We start from the raw sequence: 13,897 nt of genomic DNA on the forward strand, positions 1-13,897 counted from the left end.
ACACTTAAAGCACAAATATATTTGTACTAAAGCAGGCTTTAGAGACAGTGGACGTGACGTCACATTTGTATTTGCATACTGCGCAGTATTTATAGCGTGACTGACGCCGTAACCGTCATTCTGCTCCTGTGCCAGCAAGACGTGCATCTTGTTATTTCTGTGACCAAAATCCTGGTGAGTGCGTTGTTTATATGGTCGTGTGCAAGTGTATTTCGAGCCTGCGTTTACTTTAGTCTTCAGGTTTCATAACGTTTCTCCTCATCGTCTCAGTGTCCTGCCTCAACATCAAACGATGTCAACTGCGCAGGATGTGTAAAAAGCTACTGGAATTAATCGAAAATGCCTTACCTAATAGAAGCAAATGTTTAGAGGGACTAGAGGGGTAAATGTAACAGTGTTTTGTGGCTTAGTCTATGAAACTAAAAATGCTGTATGTTGTCGGTTCAACACGTTAACCCTAATTCAGCAAGCTTATGTGCTTTACTTGAGTGACGTCTATTGTTCGACTTGTTGGGCAGCTATTGTCGGAGCTGAAGGCGATCTGCACATCTTCATTTTAAAGGGCGGTGGTCCCTCAACTGCATATTTTGACTGACAAAGCGTTTCTAATATCAGGCACTGAGACACATGCAGCTCCCCCCTTTCGTTTTTTGCGTACACTATTAGCCTTCTAAGTTCTAATTGAACCCACTAATTAGCTGTCTACATGCTCGGGTATCTTCTGACTGAATTCCGTGGCAGGACGGCACAATTTAAGGTGTGTGTGGGGTTTTGTTTTTTTTTTTTTTTTATATAGAGCCTCTGCAGACATGGCTGACAAACCTGACATCACAGAAGTCACAACCTTTGACAAGACCAAGCTGAAGAAGACTGAGACTCAGGAGAAAAACACACTGCCAACTAAAGAAAGTATGTGCTGTGCCTAATGACCTTAATCCAGAAATTATTAGTTGCTGTTAACCTCTAGAACTAATGAGAACTTTCTTCTTCTTGCAGCCATTGAACAGGAGAAGACTGAGTCATAATGAAGACTGGTCCCCCTGTGCATTGTACATTCCACAAGCCTGCCCTTAATGTGTTCCAGCATGTATGAAGTTGAAGTACTTACTAAATGACAAACAATGGCTGTACAACTCTTCCCCACACCACTCTTGTCTAGCTGTCCCCCTGCACATAAACGGTTTTGTCAGCATGGGTTCCTGTTCATCTGTTGCTGTGGCTGCTTTGCCAGTGCGGTTGAAGGGGTGTCATGAAACAACTGAGGGGACCTACAGAGTTGTAGCCCTATTCTGGGCACTTGTAAATGCTCACAAAGCAGTGTTTAGTTTTTTTTTTTTTTTTTTTTGTATAAAATCTGGAATGCACAAGTTTGTCACATATGCAAAATAAAATGTAAATTGACTTTAATGTGTCTTTGTGGTATTACACTGGGGGGTCCACCATTTGTGCACCTCCCAGCCTGCATTACTAGCAGAGTTAAAAAAAAAAAAAAAAAAATTACTGGCTTTTAATCTTAAGCATTTCTGGCAGCGTGGGAGCACTTCGTAGGTGTTGCATCTGTCTCTGGTGCTGGCACAACTAAAAGTGGTTATACTTAAACGGAGTTTGCTTGCTTGGATTCTGGATGAGTATAAACTGATGTGGCATTCCTATATCCTGTACAGCTGGATTCAACTGCTTGTGCACTTCTTGGATAAGGTTAACGGCAATCTTGGGGGGTGGTAGGCTGTTTCATAACTTTATGAACCCACTCCCAATTTCATTAAGTGTTTGCACCTCCACCTTAATTTGAATTGGACAGCCTTGCAGTCCTGCATATTCAGAGTGACACAGAAACTTGCTGCCTTGAAATTGCACCAGGCACATGTTCAGCCAACCTTTAAGTATGAGCACTACCTCCAGCTGTACTAACAGCTTTCCAATGTTAAACTGCCATGAGGCAATTCTTGTGAATATCTCCTGCCTGACAAGACCGATCATGTCTTGTCAAATGGACCTCAGGTGTTGCTGTGTCGCAAGAATAGATCATTTGATTTACTTTCTGGTCGGTCAGATTTTAATCAGCAGCTGCAGCATCCAGAATGTCTTTAAAATCAATGCTGGGGTTTAACAGTGCAAACCTAATGCTAGGTTATGTTAGAAAGTACAGTTAGAATTACCTGTCTGCCGTCAGTTGGGTGTCCCCTGATGCACTGTACTAATCAGAGGTGACAGGTATACACTGAACACTAAACTAAAGAGACAAGAGCAATAACTTTAGCTGCAGGGTTAAACGGTAGATTTATTGAGTACAATAGTTTGGCCTCTATTTTTTTAAATAGCTTTTTGCTGTGAAGCTATGATCAAACAAATTATCAGTTTATTAAGTTTTATTTTTATTTTTTTTTAAAAGGTTAACATTTTGTCAACATATCAGCCCATTCAGGACTGTGATCATTATAGTGTCATAGACTTAAGCTGATAATACACAGGGCAACTTTTTGAGCAATGTTGCTGGGCAATCTTGCTGGAGGCAAGTCCGACTATGTTTTGAACGGATAGCGGCGGTGCGGGGCAAGGGGTGGAGTGGTGGGGGAAGGGGATCACAGTAGTAATCTTTACTCATTACCACTGACGGCAAAGTTGCCCAGCACGATTGCTCTAAAAGTTGCTCCGTGTATCATCAGCTTAACACTGTGCAAGCCTTGGTGTTTGTAACATCACTGAATGTAAACCACAGCATTGACGAAGATGCACTATATGGAGGCTGTCACCATGAAAAGCTAATTTAACCATCTATTTAAAGAGGGGAAAAAATGAGACTGTTCTACCTCATTTTGCTGCACAGGGACGGCAGCTGTATCTCATGTGTGGAAAGAGAGAAAGGGAGAGAGATTACGTAACTGCAATGTGTCTATAGACCATAACAGCTGTGCTGTAGCAACAACAATAGGCTCTGCTGAGGGACTGGCACAAGTTCACATTCATCCTCTTTCCCACGAAGCCACAATTAATCTAGTAATTTTTAGTATGGGAAAAAGGGCATGTTTGTTTTTTTTATCTGTCCTTATAAAAAGCACCAAAAGGCCACAACATGTACACTCTTTCACACATGTGATGCCAGCCCCTCCCCAAGTCTTCTACCATCCTTATGTGCAGTCTGGCAACACAACAGCTCCTCAGTGTCTCCCAACAATGTGTGCTTTGGGGAAAACAGTAGCCAATACTACACATTACAAGACACTGTTTTCTCCTGTTACGCTCTCTCCACACTTTGTTGAAGTGACAAATGATATGTTTAGCTTCAGACATATCTATCCTTACAACGGGAATGCAGCTCAAGCTTTTAGCATCTTGCTCAAGGACACTCGAAGGGAAAACCTGATCCCCTTTGGGTGGGGAGTAGAGCATTAATATAAATAATTACAGCATTATACTGAGTCACCCGATTTTAACAAATGCTGCTTATATGGGTCCTTCTAGTCAAGATGTGATGACTGTCCACGAAAAGGGATGCAAATGACACTAAGGACTGATTGTGGTGAACTTGGTTTGAGGCATGGCCATCTGCCAGTGTTGTGATGGGCACCCTCAGGACCGACTGCAGCCCTCTACGAAGAACACAGATGCCTCTAAGACTGCCTATGGCTACATACGTAATGTACTTTGAGAATGACACCACACTGGGAATGCTGCTCCCCAACAGGGGCTTAAACTGTATATTAACAACCATCATACTGTTTTTTTTTATATGAGGCATAGAAATAACTTGCGAATTTGTACTGAATATGACTGATATAATCAGTTTCAATAATTTATCAAATAATCATATACATTAACAATGAGTCAAAATGTCAGAAATGATGTGAAGCATTGTGAGAAGAAGGAATGATTCTTCCCACATTTTAAAGATGTCTTCACAAGTTTTGTTTCTGAAAAATGGTTAAAGAGATTCTGAATTGGCTACCAATCAGTATCTAATATCAGTATCAGTATCAAAACCAATACAATACACAAAACACAATAAAACTTAATAAACATCCCTAATATTAGCAGCAAATTCATGTAACATCATACCATGACTGTTTTTTTGACAGGAAATGTTTTAGGGGCAAAAACAAGCCTTGTTCCTACAGGTTATTATTTTTATATGCCGGAGGAAGTGACAGGATCTCACAGCTGGTAGCAGCAGCGTGGCGAAACTCAACACTGTGTCTCTGCTCCTTCATCATGTTCAGCCTATTATCTGAATGCCAGGTCCATCTTTCTTGTGTTCTGTTTCCATGGTAGCAGACTGGAGATTTTTAAGCTTTCCATATATTTAGACAAAATCAGAGACACAGCAGTGTTGTTCAGAGCCAGATAATTGAAACCTGTGCAACGCGTAACAATTTCAGAAATTAGCTTGAGCCTCCTTTACAAAGTACAGTGGTTTTACTGTATGTATAGTTTTTTTTTCATTCTCACATGATCGTTAAGGTTCCTCCACAATACTTACACGTCTTTTGGCACAACATTCTGGTCTTCCTCACTTGCCCCTGATGTTACTACTTTAACGGTTGGATTGGATTGTTGGATGTAATTGTAGGAAACTTATGTTCAGCTATGAAATAAAAAATGTTCTTGGCTAATCTGTTGGGAATAGCTGCTAGGTCAAGTAAAATGAGAAACTCAATTCTAGTTTGACTTCTCTTTTTTTGCTGGTTTGGTTCACATTCTGCAGGTTAAACACCCTCTGGCAAGTTGTTTCAATTGTTTTCCTGTCTAAGCATGTTTCTCATGTTTGGGCACAGCTTTGCATTTCTTAGGTGTTTAAGTATGCCACAGAGAACAGATGTTGTTGTGCAATGTGTACCTTAGCCAATATGCTGTGCTGTAATGGAACACCTAATGCATTTTTGTGAGTCAATCACAGCGCCAGCATGCTCATTACAGCCAGCCAGCAGTTTATTGTTGTGTACGCCACCAGCTCAAATGACAAAAGACATTTCCTGAATTCTATAAGAGAATTGAAACATGTTTTGGACAGGTCTTTCTGGTAAATGTGTAACAGGAAAAAAGGATTTTCAGAAGCTTTGCTTGTTGGTGACATCTGATAATACTTTCACCTTTATAATTTTGCATGCAACAGGAAAAGCTTAAACTGAGCACAATAATTGTTTTTAACTTTTTATTAATTTTGTTGTTTTTCAGTCCACAGGGACACTGGAAATATAAATAATTAAACTGTTTATCTAGGAGTCTATTGAAATCAAATGTTAATGGCACCAAGTGGGTGTCTCTCTAGTTATCTGTTTTGTGGCTGGCATAGAATAACAGAACAGAATCATCACAAATATTCATAGATATGTTAGGAAGAGGAACATTATGTGATGTTATCAACTGTACTGTCAAAATCTGAAATTATTATGAACATAGCTCAGTCACAGTACAGAAGCAGAAAAAGCCACTCAAGTACACAAAATGGATTCATGGTGTTAAATATTATTCCATCCATCGTCAACTGCTTATCCTGCGTACAGGGTCACGGAGGTTAAATATCATTCAAGACAGTAAAACCTGTCAAACTGTTTGCTTTATATGACTTTAAAAGTTTACTCCAGTTTTAACCATAAGTGTGATAAAATACTGAAGCTGGGCAACAAATGTGCATTCATTTGTGTAGGGAGACTCAGCGTCTTTATGTTCTTACTTCAGAGTGCACCAAGGAAAGGACAATCCATCTTTGTCTTCATTATCACACCCATGGTGGGAAAAAGTAGCGCAGCCATTGTGTGATAGGTAGGCACAAAAGCTGAAGGGTGTGAGCTGACCAATCCAGTGACGCACCATAATGGTTGCTATGTGTGACAAAGGAACTCCCAGAAACGTGCCTTGTACTATACATGAGATTTGTGGCACAGGGCTGGCAAACTGAGCACAGATGCTTAAACATTTATGTGTGTGCAGGTTTTGACAGGAATCTCTGGAAAAGCTAAGTAGCGAAGTAAAATGTAGTGCAACTGTTTGAAAGCTCACAAACAAAGCAAATACATACAGAGTTACCTGACCTGTTTCTTATTCTTTGGAGGCTGTTAAGCTCTAGTTGGAGTAATGAACAGCAACGCCCAACTTAGCAGTGAATGCACTTCGCATTTGTGGTGTCAGTCCTACAGAATTACCTAGCAAGGGGTGGCAGACAAAGGGGCGTATGGGTCATTATGTGAAACTAAAGTAGATACAGCTTGAGGAAAGACTGGATCACCAAAAAATATACAACCTCATCACAAATTCCTAAAACAGTTATAGAGAATGAGAGGAAGGATTGATCTCTTAAAGTAGCACGATATAACAAGAATATAATCAGATGTATAGCAACAGGAGGCAGATAAAATAGTGTAAATACTGCAGACTTGATCAGAAAGCCTATTTGCAGGATGTCTCAGCTGTGCAGTAAGACATTTTTAAATAGCCCTTAAAAATGAAAACGTGGTTTATTTATTTAACTGTTTTTATATCCTTTAATTGTTGTGTAAATGTTGTTTCAAAGCTTTCTCTACACTGACAGATATGCAACTAATTTCCTATTTCTGGCAAAAAAAAAAAGCTATGCTCTGAACGCAGCGATGGCAAGGGATCGAGCTCAATGTTCAAACAAGTGAGAAAAGTAAAAGGGTCAGTTACACAAAGGCAATGTAATTCCAAGAATAAAGCGCTTTCTATTTCTTTAGCTTGCTGGATTTTTGCAATCTGATTAGCTAGGCAGATGTGACCCCAGTGCACTGACATAGATGCAGTGTAGTCTGATCCAATGTGACATGTGCATGCAACCTTTCAGCTGCAAGAGTCACCCTGGTGAGCTCCGTAGCTCGCCAGCTGTGAGCCAAGCAACCCAAATCCCCCCCTTTTCAGCACCAATTTTCTCATGTATACTTACATTATATGTGCACGAGAGAAAGCATTCACAGTGTTATGTGCTACAACTTCAGTAACCTGCGCCAGGCACCGCACATGCAGAATACAGAGCACAAGGTGAGGGTTTAAAGCTAGCATGATAACACTGATCATGTGAGACAATGCAACAGGAAGTGAAAGGAATGAGTTTGAAGTGAGACGCCAGCATGCATGTGTTTAAAGAGGGAGATAAAGATTGTGCGGCAGTAATCGTGATGTGAGCAGTGGAAGTGAGTGTTCTAGGTTGTCGGACGGAAAAAGTGGGAGAAAATGCAGAGCTCGGACAATCTGTCAGTTCAGTGAAATATCTGATCTGAATCTGAAGACTGACAAGAGAGATTTAGAGAGAAATAGACTTCAATTGATATATGCATCAGAAAAGTGACTATTCTACGTTTAGGTACATTTTTATACAAAACTAGGATCAGTACTGTGATAAATCTGCAAAATCGCAAAAAGTAGACCTGGAAAATCAAACAATGAAGTGTGTATGCAGAAACTGTGATTTAAGTATTTCCTTCTGGATCAGATGCAGCAGTACGTGGTCCTTTCACTTGGCAAGGCAGGCCCCATATAAATGAAAGAACCTCAATATTTATTAAGGCAATAGGCAGATGAATTAAGAGATTGAACCAGGGTTTTTTTTCTACTATACTGCTTTTAACTGGTGCAGCTGACTCTTCTGTGGAGTCTTTTTTTGACCAACCCTTTTTTTTACCAGGTTAGCTTATGTGGTAAATGCTTGTAGCATGTAGTGCAGGAGACAAAGTAGTTCCCTTTTGAGAGAAGACTAAGTGCCTCTATAAGTTGAGTTTGAAGCAGTGACCAGAATGTCATATCGTCAGGTCAGACCTCCACCTTCCTGAAGAAAGCACCTATGTGATAGTTAACCACATGGAACTTAACCCCCACACAAAATGACATGACAATGAGTTTCGTTTTGTTTTGTTTTTTGTCGCTGTCAGATATTGTCTTAATAATCCCATTAAAGATTTCTGGCAATATTTAATAGGACATGGCACTGATACATGATTGTTGTTATGGGACACAAAGAAGCAAAGCTCCACTAACAATTTATCCCTCCGGTTCAGTCCTTTTGGCTGGTATATGTTGTCATACCAGAGGATAATGCTCTTGACAGAATGTGTCAGCCTCTCCTCCTCACACTTACTTAGATGTTTCTCCAAGTTATAGTACAGCTTTCGTGGCTTGACATTACAGTGTCAGCACAGGATTAGTATTTGTCTGAGACAATATAACAACTTTTTGACCACTTATAATGGGCCACTTTTCAAAGCACTTGTGTTAATATTTGCTACTGGTCCTGCAATAACACTTAAGATGGCAAAAATGGATTATTATCATTCCTTAGTAAACCAGTGTTGACAAGAAAGTGTTACCTGACTGTTAAATCTCCTGCACTTTAAAGCTGTATGTTACAGGAGCTTGAATTTGTCTGTGTGACAGGATGTGGTGAGCTGCAGTGCCATAGTATAGAAGCAAAACTGTTAAATTAACTGTGCTGGTGGACTGATTCCTCATTGCCGAGCTGCTGTAATTCTTGTTTCTATGCAAGTCAGGAAAGGAAGAGGAACTTCATTTTACACTTAAATTAAGTGATGGTGTAGTGAAGTGTCAAGTTTCACATGTGCTTCACAACTGTGAACACCTGTGTATTCTGTTCACATGAGGTGTAGGTTAGTAAAGAGGTACAAATAGTAAATAGTAATAGTAAAATATAAATAGAATCCCGCACCACAGTTTCACATCTGCCAAGTATAATATTTTTTGCTATAATATTGTTTTTGGTAGGATTTAATGACTGATCAATCATGCTGTTCTGTATATGGTGCAGATCACAAAAATGTTCCTTAAAAAGCAGTGTAAAATCCTGGCAGAGACTACAACAACCTGATGACATCGTTATATCTGCCAGGATTTTAAATTCATTAAATCCTACCAAAAACTGCCAAAAATATTATACTTGGCAGATGTGAAACTGAGGTGTGGGATTCTATTTATATTTTGAGAACTGGTGATGCTGACACATTTTATTTGATGTGCCATGTATGTAATTGTGTGTGTTTAGTTTTTGCGAGTTGTATTGAACAACCATTTGCAACGCTTGAATGATGATCAATTATATCAATTTGTTTTTTGTTTCTTTATCTTTTACTGCTATGCACCATGGTCCTGAGTAGTTAGGAGAAGTCCTGGCTAGATACAGCATGTCTCTGTATGTATATTGGCCAAATGCAAGCATTTATATGTTGATCCTTTGTATAGGCTTGCAGTTATGTTTAAATTTGTAGTATCATAACAGCATGCAAACCCCCTTACATCTATGTTGTCTGCACCCAGTAGTCTAAAAGGCTTGTTGTGAAACATTCAGAGTGGGTCTGAGAATGGTTTTATCTCCCCTTAATTAATGTGGATAAGCACTTGGAGATGGCTGTGTAGCCTATGTGTGCACACAGTTCAAAGTGGGCCTGTGGAAATAGTCAAGACAAAGCCTGGTTCAAAGTTTTTGAACTGTTACTTCTGCTATTTGTAACATGTTCTCTCTTCCCTTTGTGGCAGGCTGTTTCCACTTCATGCTGTGTACCGCTTTAGAGGAACCTGTAGGTATAACACACAAGCCTCATTCTTCTCTGCCCAGATCTCGAACATTATGCTAAAATGAACCCAGCAGAACGTGCAAGTCAAATTACAAACCTTGTTAGGGAATAAATCCTACCAAAACAACTTTATGAACACCAAAACACACATGCCGTCCACTCATATCTTACAGTTTAATAGTATATTGTATACAACCCCAAACAGTTAATTTTTACAGTTTAAAAAGCCAAGTGTGGAAAGCTTTTTTTTGTATCCCTGTATTTTGTGTATCCCTGCAGCAAGAGCTACAAAGCTCATTCTAAGTAAAAACAGGAAATGAAATCTGGTTGTTTTTATTGTAATGATAACCAGTTGGGACAAGTCTGTAATAACAACACAGCCATTTTAAATGTATTGTCAGGAGCCTATGATCCCTACAATAGTGCAGGCACATTCAAACTCTTGAGCACACACATGGTCCCAGTTAAAAATGATACTGCAGCATGTCTTATCCTGTTAGGCATGCAGTTTACATGATAAGTGCACTAACGTGAAGTGGGTTCTCTTCTTAGGGTACATAGTTGTGTAATTATACCCAGCATGAACCTCCCCAGTTAAGAAGAATAAAGGGCAGCTTTAAACTCTGACCTGTGGGGTCTTGCTATAGGTTAAATGGCAAATTGAACCCCTGCAGACATCAAAGAACAATGCAAATTATAGCTACAGAATAAAGCTGTATCACTATGACACAAAAGGCTTCATTATCGCAATAATATGTTCCTTTAATTGTAGCTTTGATAATAGCAGCATAGGGATATGTTTTGTATTGCACATAGAAGACATACAAAGACTCTCGAGGTTCCCAGAGCTGATTGAACAAATCATGGCTTTAACTACAAACTGTTGGCATGTGTGCCACCACAAGTAGGTTACAGCAAACTTACTAAAACAGGTCAAACTGAACAGAGCATTAGTGACACAAAAACAAAATATTAGGACCTTAGAAAACAGCAGTGTTAATAAAAGAGGGTAGTTTGAAAAGAGATATTTCGATTTAGATATATTCATGTGGCAGGAAGTACACAGGGGAAGTTCTCCATTAACTAACCACATACGGAAGAAATGGAAGTTAAAAAAAACATACCGCAACATCTTTAGCTATATGTATAAAGTATATGTGATGTTGTTTAATGGTGTGTGAGGTCTAGTCAGGATCTACCAAGGAGAATGAAAGACAGGAAAACAATGTGTCATGTTCCTCAGTTAGATTAAAAAGTCAGCAATTAATGCAGCAGACAAAGACTAGTCTCCTCATATAAAACAATGCAATACAGGAAGACTGTCTGTGGTACAACTTTAGCAAAGCAACTGATGTTGCTTCTGTGAAATTACATCACCAGCTCTACTGCAGAGTCCTCAGCAGAAGTGCTTTGTTTGAGACTGTGACAGATTAAATAGATCACTGTAATGTCTCTGACCAGGCGAGCCCATTAATAAATAATGTTGAGCCACACACGAACCCTCTTGAGATGTCTGGTGCTTCCCTATACCCCACCCTCACGGCATGGCACAACTGTGTCCGCTGCTGCATTATTAATGAGAGGAGAACGGGAGGTGTCCAGCTGCGGCCAAAGCCTGCATTTAGCCTGCCACACCCGTCACATCGAGAGGGCAAAAGTGTTCTGTGTGATCTCGCAGACAGAATCTTGAATCCCCCATGATCTGTCTCTCTGGTTGCACTGGCTTCAACCTCACTTAGCAGCAGCGTGTCATTGTGTTATCTGTGGGCAGCAGATGTTCCAGAAGAAGCACCTGGACTTATAAGTCTGAATTACAGGAGGTTTCTGTTAGGTCACATAAAGGACAGTGCCATACAATTACAACTTTAAGCACAAAAAATGAAACTTTAGGTATCAGATGATCAGGCGAGGCTTCAGATGCACACTGAATACAGAAAATCATCTTAAAGTTGCTCTATATTAAGGTTGGTTTTTTTCATGTGTTTCATCCTCTGTACTCACAAACTTAACAATTTAACTAGAGAGGTGTGAATAAAGGATCCTTCTCTGAGAGTTGAACACACCCAGTCAAAAGATTTCTCAAAGTCCCACCTACTATTGCAGGGGGGGAAGTCACAGCTCGCCCCCCTTCACTGTTGCACAGATCTTCCTAAAGTAATACACAATATCAGGGTTTATCGTTTTTAGAAAGATCACACTACAACGTAAAAGACTGGAGCTTTGAAGCCAGATTGTTCTTTTTTTATTGTTACACACAGCCCTTTTAAATTTGACAGTTTTATAAACCTTTGTCAAATCTAGACAACAGTGTTTGAATTTATTTAAACACATCACGTCAAATAGTCTACCACAATATCTTTGATGAGCAGTGGCCCATTTTCACAGCAGTCAGTATTCTCTGCAGCGCATTCATTGCTCATTTCATCTCCCACTCAGGGCAGGATGTGGTTGTGTACACACACTGCTTTCAAAATAACTCCTAACAGCCTTGTCTCTCCTTTTATAGTAAAAGCCTTGTTCAGCGTGCCAGCAGTCATGGTGAGGGACTCTGTGCATCCCTCACATAGGGGCAACTGATTTCCCCCAAAAAGGAGCATGCATCTTGTCGGGGGGGTAAACTAGGGTTACTGACCCAGTATCCACTGCATTATCGAATTATAACTTCATCGACTCCTGTCTGCAAGCTTGGAGCCAATTGAAGTGAGTGGAGATTATTGAAGTGAATGCCAGGAAGTGGGGAGGCACACTTCCTGAAGGTTAGTAACAGCGTGCTGCCAAAGTGCTGTACCACTTGTAGCCAGGTTTAAAAAAATAATGACACAAAGAAACAAGGGCATACATATATAAGTCATTACATGAAAAAGTGTGAGTTAAGTCTAGCTCTAACACATACCCTAAAAATGATAAAAGTAACTCTTTAATGTTTGTAAATCCATGATAATAGCTACAGGAAACAGCTAAGTAGACCACTGTCCTATCCATAACCACCCCATTTTATAATGTGCCTCAACATGTACTCTCATTCAGGATAATGCAGCTTCAGTCAACACAAAAACACATGCACACCAACAGGGTCCTCTGGTGACAGAAAAGAGGCAAAGCACCCAATAAAATTCCACTCAAACAGCTGAGGTTTCTGTTCAGATCAGTGCAGAACGGTTAAACCCCAAATCTTGAAAAGCCCGACCAGCCGGGAACAGAACAGTTAAAAAACAAAACATTAAGATTTTGTCATTAAGAAGACTAAATTGCAACTCAATTAGATGTAGATTACAGGCAAAGTATTTAGCAACGCATGGCCTTTTGTCTACTTCTTGGCTCTTTACATGTGTTGGCAAGTGTCTCCCCCTCCTGGAAGAAAATGGAACTTAAGAAAAATCTGAGACAGACTGTGGCAGATTTATAGATTCATGCTAAAGAAATACTAAATGCTACACTATACCTACTTGAAATGTTAAAAAGAAACATTTTGTTTATACTAGCACTAAAAACACAACAAAATTTGTCAGGACAGTATAAGGGGCTTCATAACTACCTCCAAAAATTAAATGATCCCTGTGTTTTTTCAGTCATTTAAAACAAATTCACATACTCCCATAGAGCAAATCTTGAAAGTTCATACATGCTAACTGAAAAGCCACTAAACTGCATCAAAGCTGCATCCAGTTGGATGGAAGTTGGGAGAACTGGTCTAAATGAGAGGGCTTTCAAGAAGATGGCACTGTTGTTGTGAAAATAATGGCTTCATCAGGTTCACTTGACAACTACCTTAGTACAAGGCCCACACAGCTGACACAGCAGCATCAAGAAAACAGCTTTAATGTATAGTATGCATGACCCAAATGCTTGAGATGTCAGTCATAGAGAGGTTGCAGACTAGGAAGGAAGGGAAATGGCTGAGTGTATGTGTATGCTATTGTGTAGCACAGGAGCTCTCCCCCTGAAGGTGGTAAAGATATCAAGCATCAAATGAAACAAGGACTAATAGTGACTACTACTATAACTACTATATATGATTGCTGTAATGTCATGCACTGTACTGTACACAAACAATGACTTTCTTGTTTAATGCAGTAATAAATAATAATACTATATGCTAGAGCCTGACACCATACAGAAAACAACAACTCAGCGAGTAATTGTGTGGAGAGCATACAGCTCTTGTTTCATTCCCTAGATCCTATCACATTTAATCTTTTTAGCTGTAAACCAAAATTAAACAATATGTCATGGAAAAAGTCAAAGTATTTTAACTCCCACATAATTCAGTGGAGGAGAAAAATGGCTGTGTAAACCCATCTCTTCAAAAATAATATATATTTTTTTAAACTGTTGACATGTAATCTTGTGAAAGCTAGTTTTTTATT

General features: G+C 39.6%; 1 protein-coding gene across 1 annotated transcript; it reads left to right on the forward strand.

Annotated features, from left to right (window-relative positions):
* The first annotated feature begins 25 nt into the window (after nucleotides 1–25).
* tmsb4x (thymosin beta 4 X-linked) lies at nucleotides 26–1,402 on the forward strand. The gene is made up of 3 exons (XM_046053177.1): nucleotides 26–174; nucleotides 797–909; nucleotides 997–1,402. Exons 2-3 carry the CDS (start codon nucleotides 810–812, stop codon nucleotides 1,023–1,025), a joined length of 129 nt encoding a protein of 42 aa, XP_045909133.1. The 5' UTR covers nucleotides 26–174; nucleotides 797–809; the 3' UTR covers nucleotides 1,026–1,402.
* The last annotated feature ends 12,495 nt before the right edge of the window (nucleotides 1,403–13,897 follow it).

The sequence above is a fragment of the Micropterus dolomieu genome, linkage group LG07 (genome assembly GCF_021292245.1).
Source record: "Micropterus dolomieu isolate WLL.071019.BEF.003 ecotype Adirondacks linkage group LG07, ASM2129224v1, whole genome shotgun sequence".
NCBI lineage: Eukaryota > Metazoa > Chordata > Actinopteri > Centrarchiformes > Centrarchidae > Micropterus > Micropterus dolomieu.